The sequence below is a fragment of the Berghia stephanieae genome, chromosome 2, assembly GCF_034508935.2.
Source record: "Berghia stephanieae isolate SIO BIC M18660-M18661 chromosome 2, UCSD_Bste_1.3, whole genome shotgun sequence".
NCBI lineage: Eukaryota > Metazoa > Mollusca > Gastropoda > Nudibranchia > Aeolidiidae > Berghia > Berghia stephanieae.
The window spans coordinates 113,502,903-113,526,961 of record NC_088361.1 but is presented as its reverse complement, the minus strand read 5'-3'; the positions used below and the strand labels follow the sequence as shown (position 1 = coordinate 113,526,961).

Genomic DNA, 24,059 nt, shown 5'->3' with positions numbered 1-24,059 from the left:
GGAGCAGCAGAAAGTATTAATGGGTTCATCTCTCTCCGTACCAATCATTTCCAGTATTTTCCCCAAAATGACAGGCTTTCCCAGTAAAAAAGTGGATTGTTAAAACTCAAACAAGCTTTCTACAAAACAACTTTATGTTCTTATTAAGTAAACAAAGATCATTGTGATGTACAAAATACTCTAAATATGAAAAAAAAAAAGTATATTGTGTTGCAAGAAATGTGACGATTTTGCTGTAGGTGGTAAGGAGAGAGTTAAAAGCAAGCTGTGTGATTTTTAGTCATACAGGAAGAGAAAGTAGAAAAATTACTTGTTTCGTTTTTAAGGGTTTTACTGTGCTTGAGACACTATTGGGTCATTTCAGCACAAGTAAAGAGGAAGATGATAGAGGAAAAGTTATTGCTCTGCACTTAAAAGCACCAAAGGAAAAGCAAGGCAAAGGAGACAGGTTGTTCAAAAAGGAAACAGAAGCATCCACCACGATCAATCCATCAATGTGCCTATTTTGACCTAATGTTAAAGTCGCATCCCAGCACAGGCAAAGGATCCAGCTATTAAGGATAAAATCAAATGTTTACAAACTACAATTTATTCAAAAGTAATAATTATTAAAACCCATAGCAGTGAGATGACTTATAGAGAGAAAAAAAAACCATCTTTCAAAAAAAACAAAAAAAAACAACAAATAATAATAATAATAATCCTAATAATACATTTGACTGTCTCCCTCCCAACTAAGGATCCCTTGCAGCCCACCGTGTCATAACAATTCATCATGCATATATCTATATATTGGTTATTCACAACCATCCATTCAACAGAAGATAGAATCTACATCAACTGTGTTTGTTTGTTTTGAAGGGATTTACGGCTCTTGCAACACATTTAGGTTATATCAGCGACAGTAAAAAGGAAGAAAAAGAGATCGTAAAAAGTTCTAGAATTACAATTAAAGCACCCAAGAGAAAGTAAGACAAAGGGGAACTGGGAACAAATAGGGATCAGATGTAGATTCCAAGAGCTTACCACCAATGTACTTAGCTTGAGATCAACTATAAGTCTCATCCGGACACAAGCACAAAATCCAACAAAGAGGAATACACTCAAATGCTTACATTATACATTAAAAGGAACAAATATAATAATACATAAGAGAGATGATGTACAAGGAAAAAAATATCATCTCTCAAAACAATAACTAGGCATTTGACTGTTTCCCTGCTAGCCAGGACTCTGGCCAGGGCCAGGACAAAACCAAGTAATCTCATTCCAAGACAAAGACAGAAAGCATGTTGGAAAACAGATATAAGGGGATAGAAGACACAGTATGGACCCCCCCTGCCCGCTATGAGAGGTCAGGATCCCCACCCAGACATCAACTGTGAATATACTGTTTTCCTCTAATGGCCAATATTACACATATAAACAAGAGAGCATAAGCACGGGATAAGAGTAAGAATCAAGAGGAATGTTGACAGGAGATGGATTACAGCTCTTTCCATGACTGGAATAATTAAAATACTTTTATACACTTGGTTGTAGACGTTCTTCATCTGACAACTCTTAGGTAAAATCAATACATCCTTAAAACCCTTACACCTGTTTAACTAGATAAATATGGTAAAATTAAAATGAAAGCAATTTTTCAAAGTAATAAAGAAGAAAAATAAATACTCATGAATATATAATCCTAAAAACGGGGCAATGACCTCCGAATTAAAAGAATATGATTGTGGTTTATTATAAATCCGAAAATGAAATGGATTGTTTTTAAAGTTAATTTTGTTCTCATTTAATCGTCATTCAAATGCAAAAAAAAAAAATAAATTCCATCTGAGGGGAAATCAATCCATCTTAAATACTATTTTATTTAAACATCTGAAGATAACATGAGCAGCAATTTCAATTTCTAAAATAACCCTCAACTTCATCACTATATATATACAGAAACTTGTAAATGTTCTTCATTTGACAAGTCCTCCCAATGTTTTGGAGTATGAAATCTTTGTTGTCTGATATCTTGACAAACAATTTTCACTTATCTTTGCATAAGTAAAAGGCGCACAAAGGACCAAAAAAAAAAAAATTAAATAAAAAAAACAACAACAAATGAACCAAAATAAAACAAAAAATTTCAAATAAAATAAATATAAAAATATTTTATGAATTTCAAAACAAATATGAATTATGTGGTAATAACTAGATAACTAACTAAATGCCCATTTGAAACTGGCAAGGGGTGACGTGTCTAATGCCTTTTAAAAAACATGGGACAAAATGAACCCCTACTCATCATACGGACTTATTCACCCAGTCTTGACTCAGGCAATTAATATTTTCAACAAAAATATAATAAATTGCCTTGAGCAATTGGTGTTGATCGACAATTAACTGTCTAAACCCTGACTAAGACGTAAAATCAAATGAAAATAAAAACAATGACAACAATTTTGTAATTAAAAATAAAATTTAAAAAACAATAATAATAATAATGATTATGGAAGAATAAGAAGAATAAGAAGAAAAAGAAAAAGAAGATAAAGAAGAAGAAGAAGAAGAAGAAGAAGAAGAAGAAGAAGAAGAAGAAGAAGAAGAAGAACAACAACAACAACAACAACAACAGCAACAACAAAAAAAAGAAAAAAAAAAAGAAAAGAAAGAAAAAGACAAAAAAAAAAAAGAAGAAAGAGCAACATATAGCTTTATACATTGCATATTTCATGTCATGACAATGGGTCATGCAATAGACAATTTTAACATTTCAAACACAAAATAAGACATTGATGTTCACATTAGGCATTCATGGCCAGATTCAGATAAAAGTCAATTCAGTAATAGAGGAGCTGTCAGATAGTTCTTTTGGTATTTTCAATGCCCGAACTTATTTAGCTCAAGAACTTAATATATGTAATCAAATTTATGTCATATTCAAATTCTACCAACACTAAGAGAATCGCGTTGATTAAATTTTCTTTTTCTTCTTTCCCCTCTTTTAATTTTCTTATTGATGACAGTAATAAACAATTACTTTTTTAGCTTTTTTAAAAAATGATCAACTTTTGTGGCCAAGTCCATCCTGTCCACTGACCTCAAGGGACTGCCATTAGCCATAATGTTACACAAGTTATGATCTTCCAACTGGAAGCATAACATACAATTTTACTCTCACTTAAAACTCAAATATAATGCCAAGGAATATGACAGTTGCCCAACAGAACCGTGCCAGAGACAATTCTGCAATACATTGATAAAACATGTAATTTTTTAATTATTTTTATTTGGGGGGGGGGGGGGGGGGTGTTTGAATACAGAATCATTTCTACATAAAATATTGATCATTTAAAATGACTTTAAACCTGTTTTTAAAAAAGTCTCAGATCAAAAATTTCTTTACCAACTCAGATTTTTTGATAAGTGAGTAGATCATCTTAAACGTTCAATATTTGATGTAAAAGTTTATGACTGAAATTTTGTTTTTTAATGTGGTAAGTATGGCAGCATTATCCAAATCTTGAAAGTGATGCAAGTGGCATTATCCTTTGTGTTTTAAGTTCGACATAGTATCTTTCGCACATACTGTTCCCACACTCAAGATACTGGTATAGGAGCAAAAATACATAATATAAAAACTGAAAACAAGAACCCAAGAATTAAAAAATAGACACGGGGGGACAATACTAGGTGGACTACAGTCGTTAATAAGAAGCAAATAAGACATTGACAATGTTGCAGCTCAACAGTCAGAGTGGCCTGGCCAAGCTGTCAGACCATGTTATAAATTATGTATTTATTATAAAATCACATACGAAAACTACACACTGCTCTGTTCCACTACTCTCTCTCTCTGTCAGTCAGTCTCTCTCTCTCTCTGTCAGTCAGTCTCTCTCTCAGCCGGTCTCTCTCTCTCTCTCCTCTTCAAATCTAAAATTTTTCGCTCATCAGCATTATATATTTTGTACGAAGGTATTAAAAAAATATTAAAACAATTTAACCACAGTTGAACTCACTGGCTCGTCAAGATATTTCAGAAAAGGGAGAAATGAACTTTGGCTCCAGGACTTGTGTAAAACATTTCCAAAAAAAAAAAAAAAAGTGGAAGGGGGGAGAAAAAAAAAAATTAAATAAACTATGAGAGACACAAAATCATCTGTTTTCAAATGAAAGTTTTAAGTGAAGAAATTATATTGGCAAATAGTTGGATGGCTTTGTTTCTTTTGTTTGTCTAGAGATGATTTAATAAGCCAAAGACAACTCTATCCTGTTATATAATTAACCAATGCCGGACCAATCAAGACTGGGATAAACTCTGAAGTCATGAGTAAATATTTGTTTTGTTCTTTAATATTAATAATCCTGGTGAAAAACAACTCCATCCTGTTTTTTTCAAGTGCAATTGGACATAAGGGTGAATTCAATGAACAATTTACTGATGCTATGTTTTGTGCCTCACAGTTTCAATTAGGAATTATTTTGGCCTGAACAAGAAGATAAAAATAGGTCATTACGTCTTAATGATGCAAATTAACGTAGCCTGCTCAAACATAATTTATAAATGCTATGACCCTTTAGACTTCAAAGCAAAATTTTTACACGATAGCCTATGAAGGGAATAAATCACAATTAGTAATTATAATTTTTGACACTGGTATTGTGTTAATTTTTAATTTTCTGACAGTAAAATTTTCAACATCTCAATGAGACTAACAATAGGCAATCAATTTTTATCACGGTATTCATTACGTAAAATTGTCATCAAAATTTTACATAGCAGTAGATATGATTATAGACCTCTCTGAACAAGTCACCACATATCAATGAAATTATTGACACTAGTAGTTGAACAAAATATTAATATGTGAATGAGAAAAGTCAAAGTGACTTTAACTGTTTGCTGTATAGACAATAATTGATTCTGGTGATAAAATCAACTAAATGTCTACATTACAGACATAAACGAAAGTGATGTTACAGCAGTGAGTTTAAAAAAAAATAATTTTAAAAGGGAGAAAGGAAATGTAAATATATCAAGCCCAAGTCAGGGAGCCAAAGGTTTTAACAGGGTAACAATGGGAGCCAGACAATTACAATGAAATATGGCTAATTTGTGGAAAAACAAGATCACCTTATGTTCATAGAAATGAATGTCAATGGAAAATCAGCAAGTATATAATCGACACAATTAACGTCACTTTCCAGCAGTGATAACATGGTACAAACTCATACTCTATGGGATTGTAAAAGACAATTATGACGACATTTCATTAAAACAACAGGCCAGTTTCATACAAAACGGCAATATTAGAATACAATCCATAGATCATGTCAATGACATGACATTTGGATTCAATTTCAATAAAACCATGGAGATTCCTTTAAAAAAGATACGTTTTCTATTGGGAAAAAAAACTGTAATTGAAGTTTCGTACCTCATTTCAATAATTGATCAATTACTTTACTTCAATATCAATATTGTACTAAACAATAAAATTCCAGACCAGACCAGCTGATCTTGTTTATGAAAAGCTTGACAAGAATTCCAAATGGAAAGTTTATCAATATTCCTAATGGAGAAAACAATAATTCTCAATTATACTCGACTCCTTTGCTACAATCTAACAAATGAATGCCCACATACCATATATGCACTATGGTGATATAAACACAAGCATTAAGGAATGCAACATCAAAATGCCATTACTTAGGTCTAATTATTTAAAAAATATTATAATAATCGTTCATCTGTTACTCTTACCCATCCCTTTCTTTTCATACACAACAATTTAAACTAGACAAACAATCCCATAATCAATCATCTTCACTTCACCAACTCTTACACTTTTATACCATTACTGTCAACATGAACTATGCATATTATGTGAATGACAAACAGAAAAGGAACTGAACATGATGCGAACTCTGGTGACGATTGTTTAAAATAAATGTGACAAGTTATATTTCCAACCTTCATTAAATTTTTTTTTCTCTCAATATATCAACATTTCATATCACAGAATAGGGATTAAAAAGCCAATCACAAGGTATCTCGCACACGTACACACAAACTCAAACAGTGAATCTGAAAGAATCAACCATCCAGACCCCTCATAGAGTCCGAAACTGTAGACTGTAGACATGAGGGGACTTAGAAATGATTTCTCTGAAGAAAAGGTGTGCTTGCCATCAGCTATTTATTGCCATGCACGAGTAGGACATCACAATTTCTTCATGCATATCCCTTGCCCTTGATTTTCTATTCAATTTTTTTTTCCTGCAGGCACATTATTCATTATCATCTTTGGCTTTCTTCGTCACTGCAAAAATGAAAAGAGAAGAGAGGCAAAGTGTTCATGATCGAAGTATAATATCAAACAAAACAAATTGACAACAAAACTTAAATCTTTTTAATTCATTATATATATTTAGGAATTTTAAAGAACTGTACTGTAACCTTTTAGGTAATTTAGTTAAACGGAAGATGACAATACAATAGACAGATGATATATTCTTGTGAGCACCAATGACAAAAGAAACCAAATCTCATGACTGTTGTGCAACTCAAGCTTGCAGAATAATGATAACATTCTTACAAGGTGTGAAGTGCATCGTTGAAACGTTTTGAGATTGTTAATACCATTATTATGTACAAACTTCTGTATTTCCATTAAGATTTGGACCTCTTGGATGTCATCATATTTTGTTGTTTTGTTTTCAATTGTTCCAATAATTGCCAAACAGTATTAAAAAGAAAAAAGGAGTATAAATCGTATACTTCTTCTAAAATTAATTGAAATTGTATAAGTGCAGGGATTTATTCAAATGATAAAGGTGTAAAAATATCCCTTTGACCCAAATTTAATAATGGGCAATATCAGGGTTATGGAATTACATTTCAGTACAATTCTGAGGTCATTTAGGATCTGTTTTGAGCACATAATATAACACCAACGGCACTTATTGCATGTACACTGTCCCAAATGATTTGTAGGTTTGAAGTTGTTATACTTTTATAACAAGGCTCTTCTAAATTTTAAGTTGTGGAATTAACTGTTGAATATTTGAGTTAATCTAGAAAACCCATCGGATGTCGGAAAATTTTGAAAATTTGAATCCCATATATTATCAAATATTTGAATAGGTGTCACAGGCTAAAATCTCATTAGCCACAAACAGCAAAAATTAAATTTCAAATCCATATGTGACTTCCCAAACCATGGAAAATAAAACTTTATTTATCTAAATCGGAAAATAAATAAAAAAGTTATGGGTTTTTAAAGTTTCATTTTTTTTGGGATGATTTCTGAAGAAAAATAACTCTTGCTAAGGGAAAGAAGAAAAAAAAGGCTTTGTTTAAGTAGATGGCGCTTTGTGCTGAAACAAACTAGCAGGCCCAATTTTTGATACTGTAATCTTCAAAGGCTGCTGGCATAAGTTTTTCACCAATAACTTTTTAAGACAGAGAGAGACTGTTCTAATAGGCCCAATGTTTTTCATGACTTGTGAAAAAACACGAATCATGTACAAAGGAAGAAAAAAAATGCATTTAGGTCATATCAGCGCCAGTAAAAAGGAAGAAAATGGGAAAGTAAAAAGTTCTAGAATTACAATTAAAGTACCGAAGAAAAGGGAAGACAAAGGGGAATTGGTTCAAATAGGAAACAGACGTAGATTCCAAGAGCACACTATCAAAGTAATTAGTTTGAGATCATCTAAAAGTCTCTGCCAGACACAAGCACAGATCCCCACTAAGAGGAATACACTCAAATGTTTACAAATCATATATAATAAAATAATATGTAAACAAAGCATAATACAGTGCATAACAGAGATGATGTACAAGGAGAAAAAATATCATCTCCCAAAACTAACTAGACATTGACTGTTTCCCACTCGGCAAAGGCATCCGGCCAGGGCCAGGACAAAACCAAGTAATCTAAATTCCAAAACAAAGACAAATTGGAAAACAAATATAGGGGGGTAGAAGACACAGCAAGTACCTCCATGCCCTCTATGGGAGGTCAGGAACCCCACCCAGAGACCTCGTTTTTTGATGATTTGTGAAGAAACATTCACTTGCTGAACAGCAGTAGTTTGGTATACCTAATTTGAATAGAGACACCATTTCTGAATTTGAATTTTGTGATTATCTCAATCAATGCCCAAGTTCTTTACATTTGAACGGGGAGGGCGTCAAAAAATTTTTGTGAGAAAATCGCTTTTAAAGACAAGACATACAAATGTATTCATTACAAATTGTTTAAAATACAGTTATGGCTCCACAACGTGATACTTTAGGAGGAGGTTTGTGAGCGGCTTCATCCTCACTATCCGACTGCTTTCTCAGTACCCTTAACTACGATGACGTTCATGATTTTTCTTCTCGCTTCTTGATATTGATATAAACTTTAAGGTATCTGATATTGTATATTGTGATATAAAATTGAAAGAAACATGAGACAAGCAGTAGTATGATTTTATTGATGACACAATATTTGATTTTATTGATGACACAATATTTCAAATGGGAAAGTAAATGGAAAGTGGGACTATTCCTTGTTTTGTTCATATGCGCGGTCATTTCACCGACTCTGTGGTAGCTTGTATTCATACACACTGACTTGCATTCCAAACAGCGTGCAATGACAAAAAGAAATTTCCAAATGTAAACATAATGGTATACATTGGGTTGGAGGCTTGGAGCTGTCATGTTTTAGATTTTAAAACTTTCTTCTCCTTTTATTCAAAATTTTTTTTTACAGTAAAAAAATGTTTCTCTTCTGCCACAATATGCGACAGCATTACGCCGTAGGTGTGGGACGAAGGGTAAAGAAGTTGGTAATGTTGCTTATTTGACTTTTGACTGGATGCACTGTATTATGACATCTCTATTTCGATGAACTTAATTCAACTCAGGTCTTGACCACTGAGCTGAAGTTAGAGTCTAGTGGTTTTAATTGTTTACTCTGAGGCTGTTGGTGTGTCCATGGTACAATAAGTTACAGAGTGCCAGTCCTTAACTCCGGCCCCTCAATCACCACCACCCCCCCCCCCCCCTCATACCATAGGCTTACAGGCCTGTCTATTGTTCTATTGTTATCACTTGAGATTTATCACGGATGTGTACTGTCCATTTCATGATGGAATAGTGAGATGTGAACCATATGTTACTCGCAGAGCATTTTGGTGGTATCTGTTTATTTTGATTGTCAATCTTTTATATATAAAAAATAAATTATAAAAGGAGACCATAGTAATAGTCAATCGATATAATAATTATCTATAATCATAACCTAAAAAAAAAAAAAATCTAAAATTATGAGAAATACTCCATTCTTGTAATGGGCCATTCCATGGTAACTGATGGGACATTCAGAGCATATTTTCAATGAAATAAGATACCACAGAACTAAGGGAAACAGATTTATTCACACTTTTATTGCTTAAATGTATTGAATGGCAATGAAAGATTGTAACAAAAGTGGTAAATAAAAAAAAATTAATTATGGCTCATTTTATGATCTCTTAACCCTTCGGTAACTGATGGGACAGAAAAAATACCACCATTTTTATACGTATATTACAACTTAAAAATTCTCTGAAACTAATTTACTCCAATTGTTGTTTTTGCTTTGTATGTATTTTAAAATAGTGTCTTAACATACAGTACAAGAATAAGAAGTATGAAGCAGCAACTTTTACGTTTATAGCCGATAATAAGTGACACTTTGAGTAACTGATGGGACACTATGTTGGTAACTGATGGGACACGAAAGTGACCAAGATAGAAATAAAAATAAATCACAATCTTATTTTCAAGCAAAGAATGTTTGTACTCTCAAGCCTCATTAAACAAATTAAAAAGATCATTTCAGGCCAATTAACAGCATAATTGGTTTGTAAATTTAATGCCTTATAGCAAAAATAAAGTGAACAAAGATATCCATCTGGCGACGCAAAGTAGTAGTAAACTTGTGGGAAACTAAAATGAAATTTAAGTGTCCACTAACAATCCAAGTAACACCATGATCAATTCAGTTGATTATTAAAAGTAAAAGAAAAATGATAATAATCATCTTCTACAAATTAAACTTGACATTGCAACAGGTGGGAAAACAATTGTTACTATTAAATTTAAAATCAAAAGACGTACTGACTACACTGGCACTTGTTTCATTCATTCAGTGTCATGTTCTGTGACTGACTAGATTATCATGAGCTTTGCCCATTTGTAAATGAATTATTTAATAATATTAAAAAGGATACGTAATTAAATGATGAAAACTGACGGCTTAGAAAATTTGAAAGATAGTGCTTTTTAACACCCATGAAACCAGAACAAGAAAATAAAATTCATCCACTGAATAAAACAATTCTTTGTCACATGATGACAACTTTCAACAGAACAGCTAAATAAAAAAAGGGAATCAGATTTATAAATCTTTTCGGGAAGCAAAGGCTGCACTGATGGTGTTGAGGTCTGGAATTGTAAATTGCAAGCAGCCTTCTAAGTTCACAGGTCCATAGAAAATCGCTTGTCTGTGGACTGCATCTGTATCATCTCTTTCAGGCCATGAAAAGTAGCTGATGCCACCAACCGTTGTTTTGTGCAGGAACTTCATGTTCCAAATGTCTGGCTTGTTGGAATTTAAAACTCTTCCTATGTAGAATCTGTCGACATAGTCAACAGCATAGTACTGTTCAGCACTGATGATAACATCAGAAGTTGTGTGGTTGCACAGTGTTCCCTGAGAGGAAGATGGGTCTGCAGTTGGGGTACTTAGAGTGGTTGACTTAGCAGATGTTGGTCTGAATATTTGAAATGATTTTTGATCAACGCAGAGATTGGTAAACGGACTGATGGATGCAGCAGAGATTGTTGTTTTTGATGTTGGTTTGAAGAAGTGGAAAGATCTTGTTTCCGGTATAGTTTTGGGCTGGTTGAACCGCCAAAATGTCTCGAGTTCCGTTTGCGTTTCGGCAACCTGATTCTTTGATACGTATATCACATTGATATTGGTACAAGTCGTCTTTGCCTCGTCCGCAAACTGCTCTGCTGAGTTGATTACTGCTGTTCCTCTTAATATCCGTCTCCATACGGCTCGCTTCACAGTGCCCCCAATCCCATCGATTGGTCCTTTCCCGTGGGATGTTGCAAAAAAGCTCCAGTCCATGGTTTTCAATTTTGGGTGCAGCATAGTCGGTTGTGTCATTAATGACAAATTCGCACAATTTTTAAATTGACCACCACATCCATCTGAAAAGACATGTAATTCTTCAACAGTTCTTCCAGCATTTTCCAGTTCTTTCAAGATAATTCTGTTATATGTGGCCACTGCAAACTTGTCATGCTCCAAACAATCACTTACTAGGGCAAATGAAGCATAGTCCTGCTTGCTAAAGTAAACGATAGCAGTGAAGATAGTGACGCCTGCTGAATTCCAGTGAGCAGTCATTATTTCATTTTGTTGTTTCAATGAAAAATTTTCTGCGAAGTCTTCTTGTAGAATAGCAGTGGTCGTTGAAGTCAAGCAGTTCTTTAAAGTTTTCATTTGATGAAGTTGGCACTTTGCTAGAAAGCTATGTATGCGCATTGTCTGTAGCTGTCTACGAAGCTCTTGTTCGAGGTCATCCAAAGCCATCTCAATCAGTTCTTTCTTCGAGTTTTTTCCCCACTGGTAGAATGCAAAATTTGGATGTGTTAGCGGAAACAAGAGCATGATTTTTTCTCTGATGATAGCAGTCACATCATGGCACTTGTCACACGTTCCTAGTGAACAGGAAGTTGTTGGGTCCTGGCAAAGAGAGGAACTTATCAGTTCTTCAGGTTTTGGAACTTCATTGTTGTAGCTTCTCAATCCGTTTAGAAGTAGCTCAAGATTCTCATGATATATACAGCAGCATACATGGTGGTCTTTCTCGGTTATAGTTACGACATGTTGTGGTCTCAATTGTGCAAATTTACTTTTACCCACTTTGATGTCTGGTCTTTCCTTTTTGAACTGCTGGAACGCTTCCATAATGTTCATAAGCATAACACGTTTCTGGATCTGCTGTTTATTTCCTTCACTATCTTTAACTGTAACAAAATCCTTTTTGCCTGGACTTTGGCGGGAAATTTCATCATTTTCATAAAAGCTCGTGATCATCTTTGTTAAGTTCTCAGACTCAAACAAGTTTCTCCTGGATGTTTTTGATTTCTCCACAAGAATACCATGTTGTACTGCCAATTTTTTTAATACTGCAATTTTACGCCTAGGACTTTGAGGTAGAGAATTCACTACTTTTCTTATAGCTTTTCCCTCTGACTGGACACTAGAAAAAAGAGGATTGTGCTTAGGGGAAACACTAGAAACTTTGGCTTTTCTTCGTGCCTCTCTCTTTCTACGCGTGTTACTGAGTCTCTCTGCTTTGCGCTTCTCCTCACTCATGCTTGCCCGATATTTCTTCGCTTGCTCTTTATTTTTCTCCTTCACTTCTTTTTTCTTCTCTTCCCCCATTCTTTCTCTGTACTCTCTCATTTTTGTGCGGGGTGACTTTGGAGGCATTTTGTCTTTGATACAGATCTGGGCAAGAGATAAAGATAGAAAAAAATGTCAGAATAAGCTTCAACAGGATGATAGGAACTTTCTCAGCACCTCCCCACAAAAGTCTTTCTCAGACACCTCCCCACAAAAGTCATTTCTCTCTCCTTGGGATTTTAATTGAGTTAAATTCATTTTGAGTCTTCAAAATCATTACACAAGGATTGAACAAAGCTATTATGCAATTCAAACATTAATATTTAAAGTCTATGTAAAAAAAAAAGTAATGCTTTACTCCTCTCTGAGCCAGTAACTGATGGGACAGAAGACTGACACAGCTCTGTCCCATCAGTTACTGTCCGTCAGTTACCATTGTAACGCGAAAAAATGATAAATATGGAAATTAACTTTATGGTCATTCTAACATGCCCTATGCATTGACAGAAAATCTAAAGGCTCAAGCCATTTAAAAAAAAAATTATGGCAGCTAAGAAAACTTTATGTCCTAAATGGTAACTGATGGGACACGAAAATTGAGTCCTCATGAGTGACGATTTCTAGTGTAATATGACAATTTTAAAATATTAAACAATAGTTTCAAGTAGTAAAACATGTTTTTAAATATAAGAAACAAATTCAAGTACCTGTGATGCCAAACGGTGCAGTATTGGGCTTCAGAAGATTACCACTTTTAGCAAATATCTGGCTTGTAAACATGTGCTGTTTTTCAAGATGGCCGCCGAGTCACATGACCAAAAAGGGAGGTTACTTTTATAACAAAAATAAAGTTTAATTAGTCCTCTAAAGTTTACACCAACTTTTATTTGAGTTATACCCCTTTGAAAAATTAGTTCCCAGGTAACATTTTACATGGAATGGCCCTAATATAAATTATTAATTAAATTATGATTATATATATAAATTCTTAAGAAAAACGTCGTGAATTAAGGCAACACTGCAGGACTATATCATATCAAATTACAACACTGATTAAATCAAATCAGTTACTGACAATATCGTCATTACATTTTACCTTTTATAACTTACATTACACTATACTCTCAACAATTCACCTTGGGGTAGCAGCAGCAATGTGGACTGTAGAAAGGTATCGGTCATCCTTAGGAGCTTGGGATTTGGAAATAAAATATTTGAAGAATTCATACACAGACCATGAAATAGCTGTCGATGGCATCTGGTATATAACACGTGCTGTTAATCCTCGAAAAAAACCATACACTCCACGAAATGCATACACAGTCCGAAATGCTGAGATCATGCCATTTATGTAAGTCAATTGATTACGAGCACAGTATTCCTGAGTGTTGAGCAAGGTTTTGCAAACGTCTAGAGGCATTGTCACACTGGCAGCCACAGCACCAGCGACTGCCCCAGCAATGATGTGTGACTTGGGATTGTAATTTCTATTTTGGTTTATAAGGTCTTGCATAAATTCATAGGTCATAAACTGGACTGATTGAAACGGTACATTCATGGTGAGTTGGGTTGTATAGCTTCTGTAGAAAGCTACCAATCCCTCTTTGCGTACTATATGCTGACAACAACTGAAAGTTGACCTGTATGGGCTGCCGTACATCTGCATACGTTGTTTCACAACTGAAATAAAAACAAAGTTATATAAATCAGTGGTGGTGATATCAAAAACATTATTTCAAACACTGTAGATCAACTTTGTACATATTTATTACACAAGTCAAGAGAAGAAAAAAAAAAACAGAGAGAGAGAGAGAGAGAGAGAGAGAGAGAGAGAGAGAGAGAGAGAGAGAGAGAGATAGAGATAGAGACATAGACACAGAGAGAGAGAGAGAGAGAGAGAGAGAGAGAGAGAGAGAGAGAGAGAGAGAGAGAGAGAGAGAGAGAGAGAGAGAGAGAGAGAAGAAACAAGTAACAAATCTAATAAATGTTTCGCAGTAAAGTACGCGTGAAGTGAAATTTGGTTCATGGACACACATCACAATATTTACAGTAAGATCACAAATCTTGCAAGTGGAATTAACAAACCGATTTTCTGCAAACTATTTTGCCCTTGTCATCGAACGATAACTGACAACATTTAGTCAACTTAAGTACTTGCATATCACATAAAGCATATCAGCCCCACAAATCCTGAGAATCACTCACAAAAAAACCAAGGCGATTGATAACAATTCTCAATGTTGTCAGGTGTTGTGATAAAATTCCTTCATCAGTATGTCAAAATATTGTGATAAATGATAAAAACTCACTAACTGTGAGACTGGCCTATTAGTCTATATGGCATGTAATAAAGGTAGCTATTGAATTATGGAATGTTTGCCAAGCCTTTTCTTTGATCAGAAATAAATAATCAAGGGGATGGAACAGACTAAATGGCATGGTATATTCTGATGGGTTAATGCTTTGTAACGCTTGAACCATCAATTGTTACACGTGATCAACTATGACTATCAAATGGCCAATTTGGCAATGAATGGGAGGGGGTGTAGTCAAAATCAGCAGGTCAAAAAAATAAAAAATGAAATAGGATTTTTAAAAATTGTTTTAAAACAGAAACAGAGTGATTCTTAAATTTTTTAAAGACTTGGCAAGGCTGGAAAATCAGAAATTATTGGGCAAAACTTAGCTGTTTTCCTGTCACTTTAATTTAGCAATGCCCCAATCAATGAGTTCAACTAACGAACCACTCTAGCTGATGATGATAACCTAGTAATATTGTCACCCAAGAGGTGGATTATTAAAAGGTGACTACTGTGCCCTACAACAGAAAAATCTCAAGCACACAAAATATTTTTAAAAAAACAAAATAATAATCAGTTTTGTAAAATCTTACCGTCTGCAGGGTTCATGATGGCATCATGTAGTAATGTGGCAGTACATCCTGCTGCTCCTGTATGAGGGGGGGGGGGGGGGGGGGGGGGGGGGGGGGGGAAGAGAGAGAAATGGAAGAAAAATAAATGTAAACTGTGACTTAATGATGAAAAACAAAAACCAAAAAAAATTGAAATTGTATGGGCAAAAGAAAAAAGGTCTTTTTCCTGTGATGATTTTAGAAGTGAGTTAGGATAGTAAATTGGGTTTGAATATAGGTTGATAGTCTTTACAACTTTTTAAAAAATATCTGAAGCAAATCTTAAATCCTCAAGAAAAGTCAATGTACGCCATTACCTGAATGAATAAGTATAGAGATTTGTAGTCATATTTAATCTAAAACTTGTGAGACTGAAATATTTCCAAACTACAAAAGAGAACTGAAGAGAATTGGCCAAACTGTATACTCAAATATTTTCAAGTCTTCATGAAAGCCTATCTGCAAATCTGAAATCTAATCCTCCAACATGAAAGCAAAGAAGAAATCCATATTAATGCTCATCAACAGTTGTATTCAAAGTGTTTCATATAATCCAACCAATGATCATTAAAATGGCACTGAGAAAATATATGAGTAAATAATCATCTGATAAACAAATGAAACATTATTCTTCATTAACTTGTAAAGAAACCTTTATTTCCACGTGAGCTTACCATTTGCTAGATGGTTCCCGTTCTTTCCACCACTCAAAACTTTCTTGACCTTTTCATAACAAGCAAAATACAAGGCATGAGCTGGACCAGCTCCAGTGACCATTGCAGAAAATCCTCTCAGAGTTTTCCTGATACCTTCTGTGCGAACTATGGTATTTAGGGCATCAACAACATTTCTATAATCTGCTTTTGGGTCTGGTACAAGAATTTGCATTCTGGTCTGTAAGAGAACACATGAAAGAATTGACATAGATAAATTGACATATTCAAATAAGTAATTGCTCAAAGCTTTGTACCCATGATGCCTGGCTAATCTAAACAAACAATAAGATGGGGAGTTTTGGTGTTTTAAAGTTGTTCTTTTTGACTACATAAATTATGTTGACAAAATCCATTTATGAATGAGTCGGGTGTTCTATTAATATTGCTCAAAGGGATTCTCAACGTCAATAAAAATGGAACACAGGAGGTGTCACAACAAATTTAAGCTCCAATAACAATACAATATTGATACTTCCATTTATAAAAATTTTGAGGGGGAAAAAATGTGTTTTTCTGTTGTCAGTGTCTATTTCATGATACACAAATCAGAATAAAATTAAGTGCCATGTGTAACCTTGGTCATTATTTGAAATATTATGCAACTTCAAATGCTCAACTATGTTTTACCCATCATACTTGTTCCCATTATTCATTTGACGATAAATGCAGACAGCCATTTTCATCTTGGGAAAAGTAACATTTACATTAGCCTTCATTGAAGATCTCTTGTGAGGTTCAAATAAATAGTTTCCACCAATAGCTAGTATATCATGATGTGATATGTTATGTGACAATTGGGATGACCGACAAACTGTCCTTATACACCCCCCCCCCCCCCCCCCCCCCCCCCCCCCGCACACACACAAATATTTTAAGGGATCTTATAAAAAACATTTTTTTTAAAAGACATAATTTTTGGTTTCATAATGTTTATCAATAAACTATCATCAATTTAGCAAAATTTCCAAATTGGGTTATCCTATATATTAAAGTGTGAAGACGTGGGGCTCCTTTGGCCTATTATGATGGCAGTTTTTAGGATTTTTCTCTACTTTTTCGAATTGAAAGTCTGGTATTATATATGGTAGGACAACAAAATATGTGCAACACATTTCATTCCAATTTTTAAGGTGTTCATTACGTCCAATTTAAATAAAAGATTCCTCTACCAGTATTAAAACGCCTCTGGTTTTATGAATGAATAAATGTATGAGTGAAAATATTCTTGTGAAATAAAACAGGAGTGATTGAATTCTTTGATGTTTGGTCAATTCACAAAGCTAATACAGTTGCTGTTTGTGATTTCTACATATTATAAAAAGATTTGCAAGGACAGAAACATCACCATGCAAATATACTTAACAAGTATTTAAGTAAGTTGTTTTCTTTCAAAATTGTTTCTTTTTTCTTTTTTGTATTTACAAATATAGCAACTTAATATTTGCCATCACTTGCAAAAGCGAAACTGATAGGAAACACAGTAAGAAATAATGGCGTCTGCCGGAGTCGGGAGTTGTAAACAACAACCAACTCAGCAAATTGTTATTGGATTAGAAAAATCACACCGCTTATAAAAATGAAACAAACTTATTTATAAATAGCAATAATAATAATATTTATTGGACATTCCAACTAGCTGAAGGTCCATAATGGCTAAAAGATTAAGTAATCTAATAAAAGTGCTATGAAACGACGGAAATCCTCCCCAAAAGATTTACTTAAAACTGGGAAGTGTCGATTGCCAAGGAGTGAGTCCTTGGTAGTTGACAGTTCATCAACTGCCAAGGAGTCAAATTGGAACTCTTCGACTGCATGCAGTGATTTCAGTCTAGCCTCGATTTGGGCACACACGAATCTCGAATCTCGTCACTTTCTTCCAATCATTCATTCTTGTCAATCATAGAAAGGTTAAGTCTACATTTTTATAAGTCTTTTTACAAATTCGAAGACGAGTTAAAATCATATCAAACAAAAATTACTGACATTTTCGGATTCAGCAAAAAAACACAAACAGAACGAAGTGGCAAATCCCTGCCAGGTATAAATAATGCCTGAGAGATTAAAGACAAAAGTAGGATTTTCTTTGATTTAAAGGAAAATATACTGCACATCGTCAAAATAAGGAACTATTCACGTAAAACGTTTTGTGCAACAACATCAGTCACTTTGGGTGGCACCACAATGTGTGAATTGACCTTCCTCCCCCACACACCCAACCACCATCACAATCTGCTTCGGCTTCGCCTATCAATAGGAAAAAAAGGAGAAAAGAAAATTACCAGCTAGGCTAAAATCATTAAATATTTTCATAAAGACACTGAAAATTCAATTCTTTTCCATCATTTCAAGTTTGTGGTGTCTAGGCATCACTTTCCAAAGAATTTCAAAAGTGCCAAGCAGGCATCCGTGATGCATCCTTTCCAAAACTAGCGTATTTTCTGTTTTTCATAGTTCTTCTATCAGTATAAAATATAAAATGTTCTTTTTTTTTTTGCCATTTGAAAATGGGCCACCAGAGATTTACGGCTCTGTGTCACTTCTTGAGTTAGATAGTTTGCCACCACTGGTTGGGAATATGCAAGGTGTATCCCTAACACCGGTTGGGAATAGGCAGGCAAAATTTTACTATCCCCAACACCAGTTGGGAATAGACAAATTTTACTATCCTCAACACTGGTTGGAAATAAGCACAGCCTATTACTATTAATATCAATAACAACAATGACAGAAGAGAGAGAGAGAGAGAGAGAGAGAGAGAGAGAGAGAGAGAGAGAGAGAGAGAGAGAGGGAGAGAGAGAGAGAGAGAGAGAGAGAAAGAGAGAGAGAGAGAGAGAGAGAGAGAGAGAGAGAGAGAGAGAGGAGAAAATGACAGAGAGAAAGAGAGAGAGAGAGAGAGAGAGAGAAGAGAAAATGAGTGAATTAATATTAATAACATCACTCCGTGACACTAACGTTACTAATTACAACGTCAGTTGTACACATGAGTAGTGTATCTAGTTGACGACCGAACTGACACTGACACGGTCCTTGACGATTTGTCAATTGCCAAGGTACTTGGTAATTGACGCTACCTACGTAAACCGAAAGTTTTGTCTTTGAAATATACCTGTTGAAATAGAAGATAATAATGTAAAGTTCTAGAGACTACCGTAGCGATTTGAATTTGGATATGGAGTACCACGGCACACACATGTGCTTTGGTTCGTCGAGGTGTGTAGTAGTGTGCACATCGTATCAGATGTTTGATAGGGATCGCGAGGTTCTCAGATAAGTCATAGGGATTTATGCAGACACCCTTTATTTATGCAATTATTGAGGCATTTAATCTTCGTGCTCGTTTACTCTAAAGCCAAGTAATACAATTGTAAGCAATTTTCTCAACTTTACCTTGACACAGTCGATAGGGTACATTAGCGTGTGCTCCATAATACCAGCAGCAGATCCTGCCAACATGTGAGTCGCCGTAGAGCTTGAGTCATCAAGCGACTCGTACATGTCATCTTCCTCCATTCTTGGAAGTGAGTAGTAAATTAAGAAGACCTTAAATTAGTATTTCCACACAAAACTAAGAAGAAAGCTGTCACAATATCATGCTTCACAGTGAGACACCTCCGTCACCCGGCCGCCATTGTGACCTTTGATGTGGTGATGATGGGCCAATCAGAAACAGGAATTGACGTTACATAGCGAAGGCGAAGGTCAACCCCACCTTTACCACACAAAACTACAAAACTGTTTTGCGCCGAACTGACTTTGCATTTTTTTCTAGAAAACAAAAAATATTGATAAAAAATAATCAAAGAGCACGAACAAATATTTCAAAGGCCTGGTCAGAATTAGGAACTTATGAATTAGGAAACATCAATTGAACCGAATAATAATAATAATATAATAATAATAATAATAATAATAATAATAATAATAATAATAATAATAATAATATAATATAATAATATAATAATAATAATAATAATAATAATAATAATAATAATAATAATAAATAATAATAATAATAATAATAATAATAATAATAATAATAATAATAATAATAATAATAATAATAATAATAAACTTCTTCAAGTACCAAGTCTGTGCCAGAAATCGGTGATCATGGTACGCCATTCATCTCGCTGATCAGATAACCTCAGAAAACTAATATTATTACTCTTCTCTTTCTTTGTCACCCAGCTGTTCAAACTATTCAAATATGTTTTTCTTGGTCTACCTTTACTCTTATTTAGGTGCCCTAAAATTGCATTTGTCTTTTTCTTATTGTACGAATTAATAACCTTTTAGTTAATAATAATGATAATGATGATGATGATGATGATGATGATGATGATGATGATGATGATGATAATAATGATAATAATGATAGGCCTGATAATATAATAATAATATTATTATTATTAATAATAATTATAATAATAATAATAATAATAATAATAATAATAATAATAATAATAATAATAATAATAATAATAATAATAATAATAATAATAATAATAATAATAATAATGTGATGATGATGATGATAATGATGATGATGATAATAATAATAATAATAATAATAATAATAATAATAATAATAATAATAATAATAATAATAATAATAATAATAATAATAATAATAATAATAATAATAATAATATAATGAATTTATATAGCGTCTAGTTCCAATCAAAATTGCTCACTGGCACTTTACATCAACACATCATATATCATGCACATTCTAGATCTGACATGTTAAAAACCACATTGATATGAAAATAAAATATATTATCATAAAATATACACTAAGACTAAATTATATGCCCTACAGAAAAATGCAGTTTTAAATCGCTATCTGAAAGTAAGTGAATTTTCATTTTCACTATTTTTTGTTTCAATACTGATGGAGTTCCACAATCGGAGGCATGGTGGTCAAAGGATTTCTCATGAAAAACTAACCTTAGGAGCTTTAAATTGGCAGATCTTAAATTTCGACTGGGTTCATAAAGGTGGATAAGTTCTGAAACAGGAGAAGAATTGTTAAAGCAATTTAAAACGTGGGTATTTTAAATTCAATTTTAAATTTGACATGTAGCCAGTGGAGGTCCTCCAAAATGGGAGTAATATGCTCGCGCATTTTAGATAACGTTACCAATCGAGTTGCTTTGTTCTGTATCTTTTGGAGTCGATTAATGACGTTATTATCACAGCAATAGAACAAGCTATTGCAATAAGCAAGGCGACTAAAAATGAAAGAGACAACCAGAAGTTTAGTAGTATTAATATCAAGAAGCCTTCTAATAGCACTAATGCATCTCAGATAAAGATTGCAGGATCTAGTTACATTACTGACATGGGCAAACGTGTTTAATATTGTCAATATTAATGAGAAACAGTAGTTGTGTGTCGTCTGCATAAAAACGGAACTCGATAAAATATTTGGAGACGATGTCACCTAATGGTCTGATATATGGGGAGAATAAAGAGGGTCCCAGAACTGATCCCTGTTGTACACCAAAAGAGGGGGGACAAGTAGAAGAGAAGTCAGGTCGATTTACAGATACGGATTGACTCCTGTCAGAGAGGTAAGAAGATAACCAGTCAAGAGCAGTACCCCCGAATCCGTATAGTGTCTTAAGTCTGTCAATTAAAAGAGTATGGTTTATTGTGTCAAAAGCAGCACTAATGTTGAGTAGTATGATAACAACATCATCATTTTTCTGACATAAAGGATGTATGATATCATTGTGAATTTTAATAAGAGCAGTTTCAGTGCGTGAAACGGACGATAAGCAGACTGAAATTTAGAAAATAATTTGTATTAATTCAAAAACGTGTGTATTAGAGAAAGACAATGCTCCACACGATGAAAACTGCAATAACTTTCTCAACGCAACCAAATCATACGACATTACCTTCGATGACGATTGTAAGAGTACAAGAAATAGACATGTTTGGGTATAGTAGAGTGTCGAAAGGCACTAAATGTATAGATCCTGAAAGATTTGATGGTCAGAAGAATGAAACCACCAACTTCGCCTAAAGACTGACAAACAAACAAACAAAAAAAAAAAGATTATTTGCATACTATTCACAATGGATTTGTCTTATTTTTCCGATCACATTCGTCGTCTGTCGCAGTATGAAACATTTCCTCTACCAGCAACCGCCTTGTCAGTCTTTTAAAATTATAAAAATAAATGGAATTAGAAACAGCTGGTTCTTGAACCAGATGCATCTGATGCCTGCGTTGAGGTCACTTTGAATACAGAGAGAAGACCAGTCAATTTCATCAACAACAAGAGAAATCATTCGGCTGAGGAGAATGAAGCACGTGATATTCTGCGATCCATACGAAAATGGGAGACATCGCTTTCTTTTAAATTCTAGCTTTAAATTGGCAACTGAGTAAACATATTATATGTTTCGTTTATTTTTGATAAAAGTCAGAAAGATAAAAGTAAACAATGACAAAATACAAAGGTGGAGAAAAGAATTATCGCTATATTCATATAACGTTGTTTATCACACTTGTCCTGTGCATCATAATCTCTGATGCTCTATGTTGTGCCATGATTACTGGATCTAATGAAGAACTTCCAAAATTGCATGCCTCGTTGTGCTACCCCGGAATTACCATTATTATTATTATTATTATTATTATTATTATTAGTAGTAGTAGTAGTAGTAGTAGTAGTAGTAGTAGTAGTAGTAGTAGTAGTAGTAGTAGAGCAGTAGTAGTAGTAGTAGTAGTAGTAGTAGTAGTAGTAGTAGTAGTAGTAGTGGTAGTAGTAGTAGTATATAGTAGTATAGTAGTAGTAGTAGTAGTAGTAGTAGTAGTAGTAGTAGTAGTAGTAGTAGTAGTAGTAGTAGTAGTAGTAATAGTAATAGTAGTAGTAGTAGTAGTAGTAGTAGTAGTAGTAGTAGTAGTAGTAGTAGTAGTAGTAGTAGTGTAGCGTATGGCTATATCTCCACGCAGGAAGTCTCGAGTCAGTCTTTTAATTCGTCACCACAGTTGCGTAGTCGGTTTGATGCGACCAACTGTTTTCGATTGCCATTTCTGAAGCCTGGCATAAGTTCTGTTGGGTCTTTGATTACCCCACCTCCCTTGGGCATACTGTTTGTCCAATTTGCCCCCAAGGCTTCCCCAATATCGAAGTTTTCAGGTTCTGAATTACAAAAGGGCTTTCTGGATTTGAGTCGTGATGTGTTGGGAGCTTAATATGTGATGGTTTCTAAAGGGGTAATTAGGGTGAGGTCTGTCAGTTTGTGGACTAATTTTTGGGTTGCTTCTTCTCGCCTATTTCTGTTGGTGCGATTGCGCTTATAGTTGGGAGCCAAGGTTTTGAAGGTGTTGATTTGAGGCATCCAGTTATAATGCACATGGACTCTCGGAGTTTGATGTCGAAAATTTTCGTGTGGGGGCTTCTTGTCCAAACAAGGACATAGTATTCTCCGACGCTATTGCAGTGCTAATTCTGACGTTCTCAGGACTTGTGTTGCTCCCCAGGTAGTACCCGCTTATTTTCTAAGCAGACTGTTTCTTTTTGCAATTTTGTTTGCGGTTCCTTCTATAGATTTTTGTAGTTAAGCTGTCTGTCGAGGGTGACACCAAGGTATTTTGGATTTCTCTCCGCTGGCAGGATATTTCCGTCAACCAAAATGTTAAGGGTATTGGTGGCTTGTCTGTTGTTCAAATGAAATGTTGTGGACACAGAATTTGTGGTGTTGATCTCCAAATACCATTGGTCGAAATATTCCTTTAACTTTGATGTTTCCTTATTAAATCCTTCCTTGTCTTTTGATGGGTGGCTGCATAGCCCGGTTGAAGTGATTGGCTGGCAGGCACGTCACTGATGTAGACGTTGAACAGTGTGGGTGCGTTGGCTGATCCTTGTGGAAAACCATTCTTTATCTTTCTTGTTTTGCTTTTCTCCCCTCCTACAATAACATGGAATTTTCTAGATCCGATCATGCTTGAAAAGA

The 24,059-nt window shown here is 34.3% G+C and overlaps 2 protein-coding genes across 3 annotated transcripts; both read right to left on the bottom strand.

The window, feature by feature from the left end:
* Positions 1 to 3,468: 3,468 nt before the first annotated feature.
* On the bottom strand, positions 3,469 to 19,729 carry LOC144966292 (mitoferrin-2-like). Of its 2 annotated transcripts, none has more exons than XM_078902510.1 (5): positions 19,470 to 19,729; positions 16,041 to 16,260; positions 15,349 to 15,405; positions 13,592 to 14,135; positions 3,469 to 6,311 (listed from the first exon to the last, which is right to left on the bottom strand). In XM_078902510.1, the coding sequence occupies exons 1-5, from the start codon at positions 19,590 to 19,592 to the stop codon at positions 6,290 to 6,292; spliced, it is 966 nt and encodes a 321-aa protein (XP_078758636.1). In that variant the 5' UTR covers positions 19,593 to 19,729; the 3' UTR covers positions 3,469 to 6,289. The 2 variants fall into 2 exon arrangements, with proteins under 2 accessions (XP_078758636.1, XP_078758637.1); XM_078902511.1 differs by having other exon boundaries at positions 13,566 to 14,135; positions 19,470 to 19,726.
* Positions 8,750 to 13,282, bottom strand: LOC144966291 (uncharacterized). Its single transcript, XM_078902509.1, has 2 exons — positions 13,163 to 13,282; positions 8,750 to 12,560 (listed from the first exon to the last, which is right to left on the bottom strand). The coding sequence occupies exon 2, from the start codon at positions 12,540 to 12,542 to the stop codon at positions 10,428 to 10,430; it is 2,115 nt and encodes a 704-aa protein (XP_078758635.1). The 5' UTR covers positions 12,543 to 12,560; positions 13,163 to 13,282; the 3' UTR covers positions 8,750 to 10,427.
* Positions 19,730 to 24,059: the final 4,330 nt, after the last annotated feature.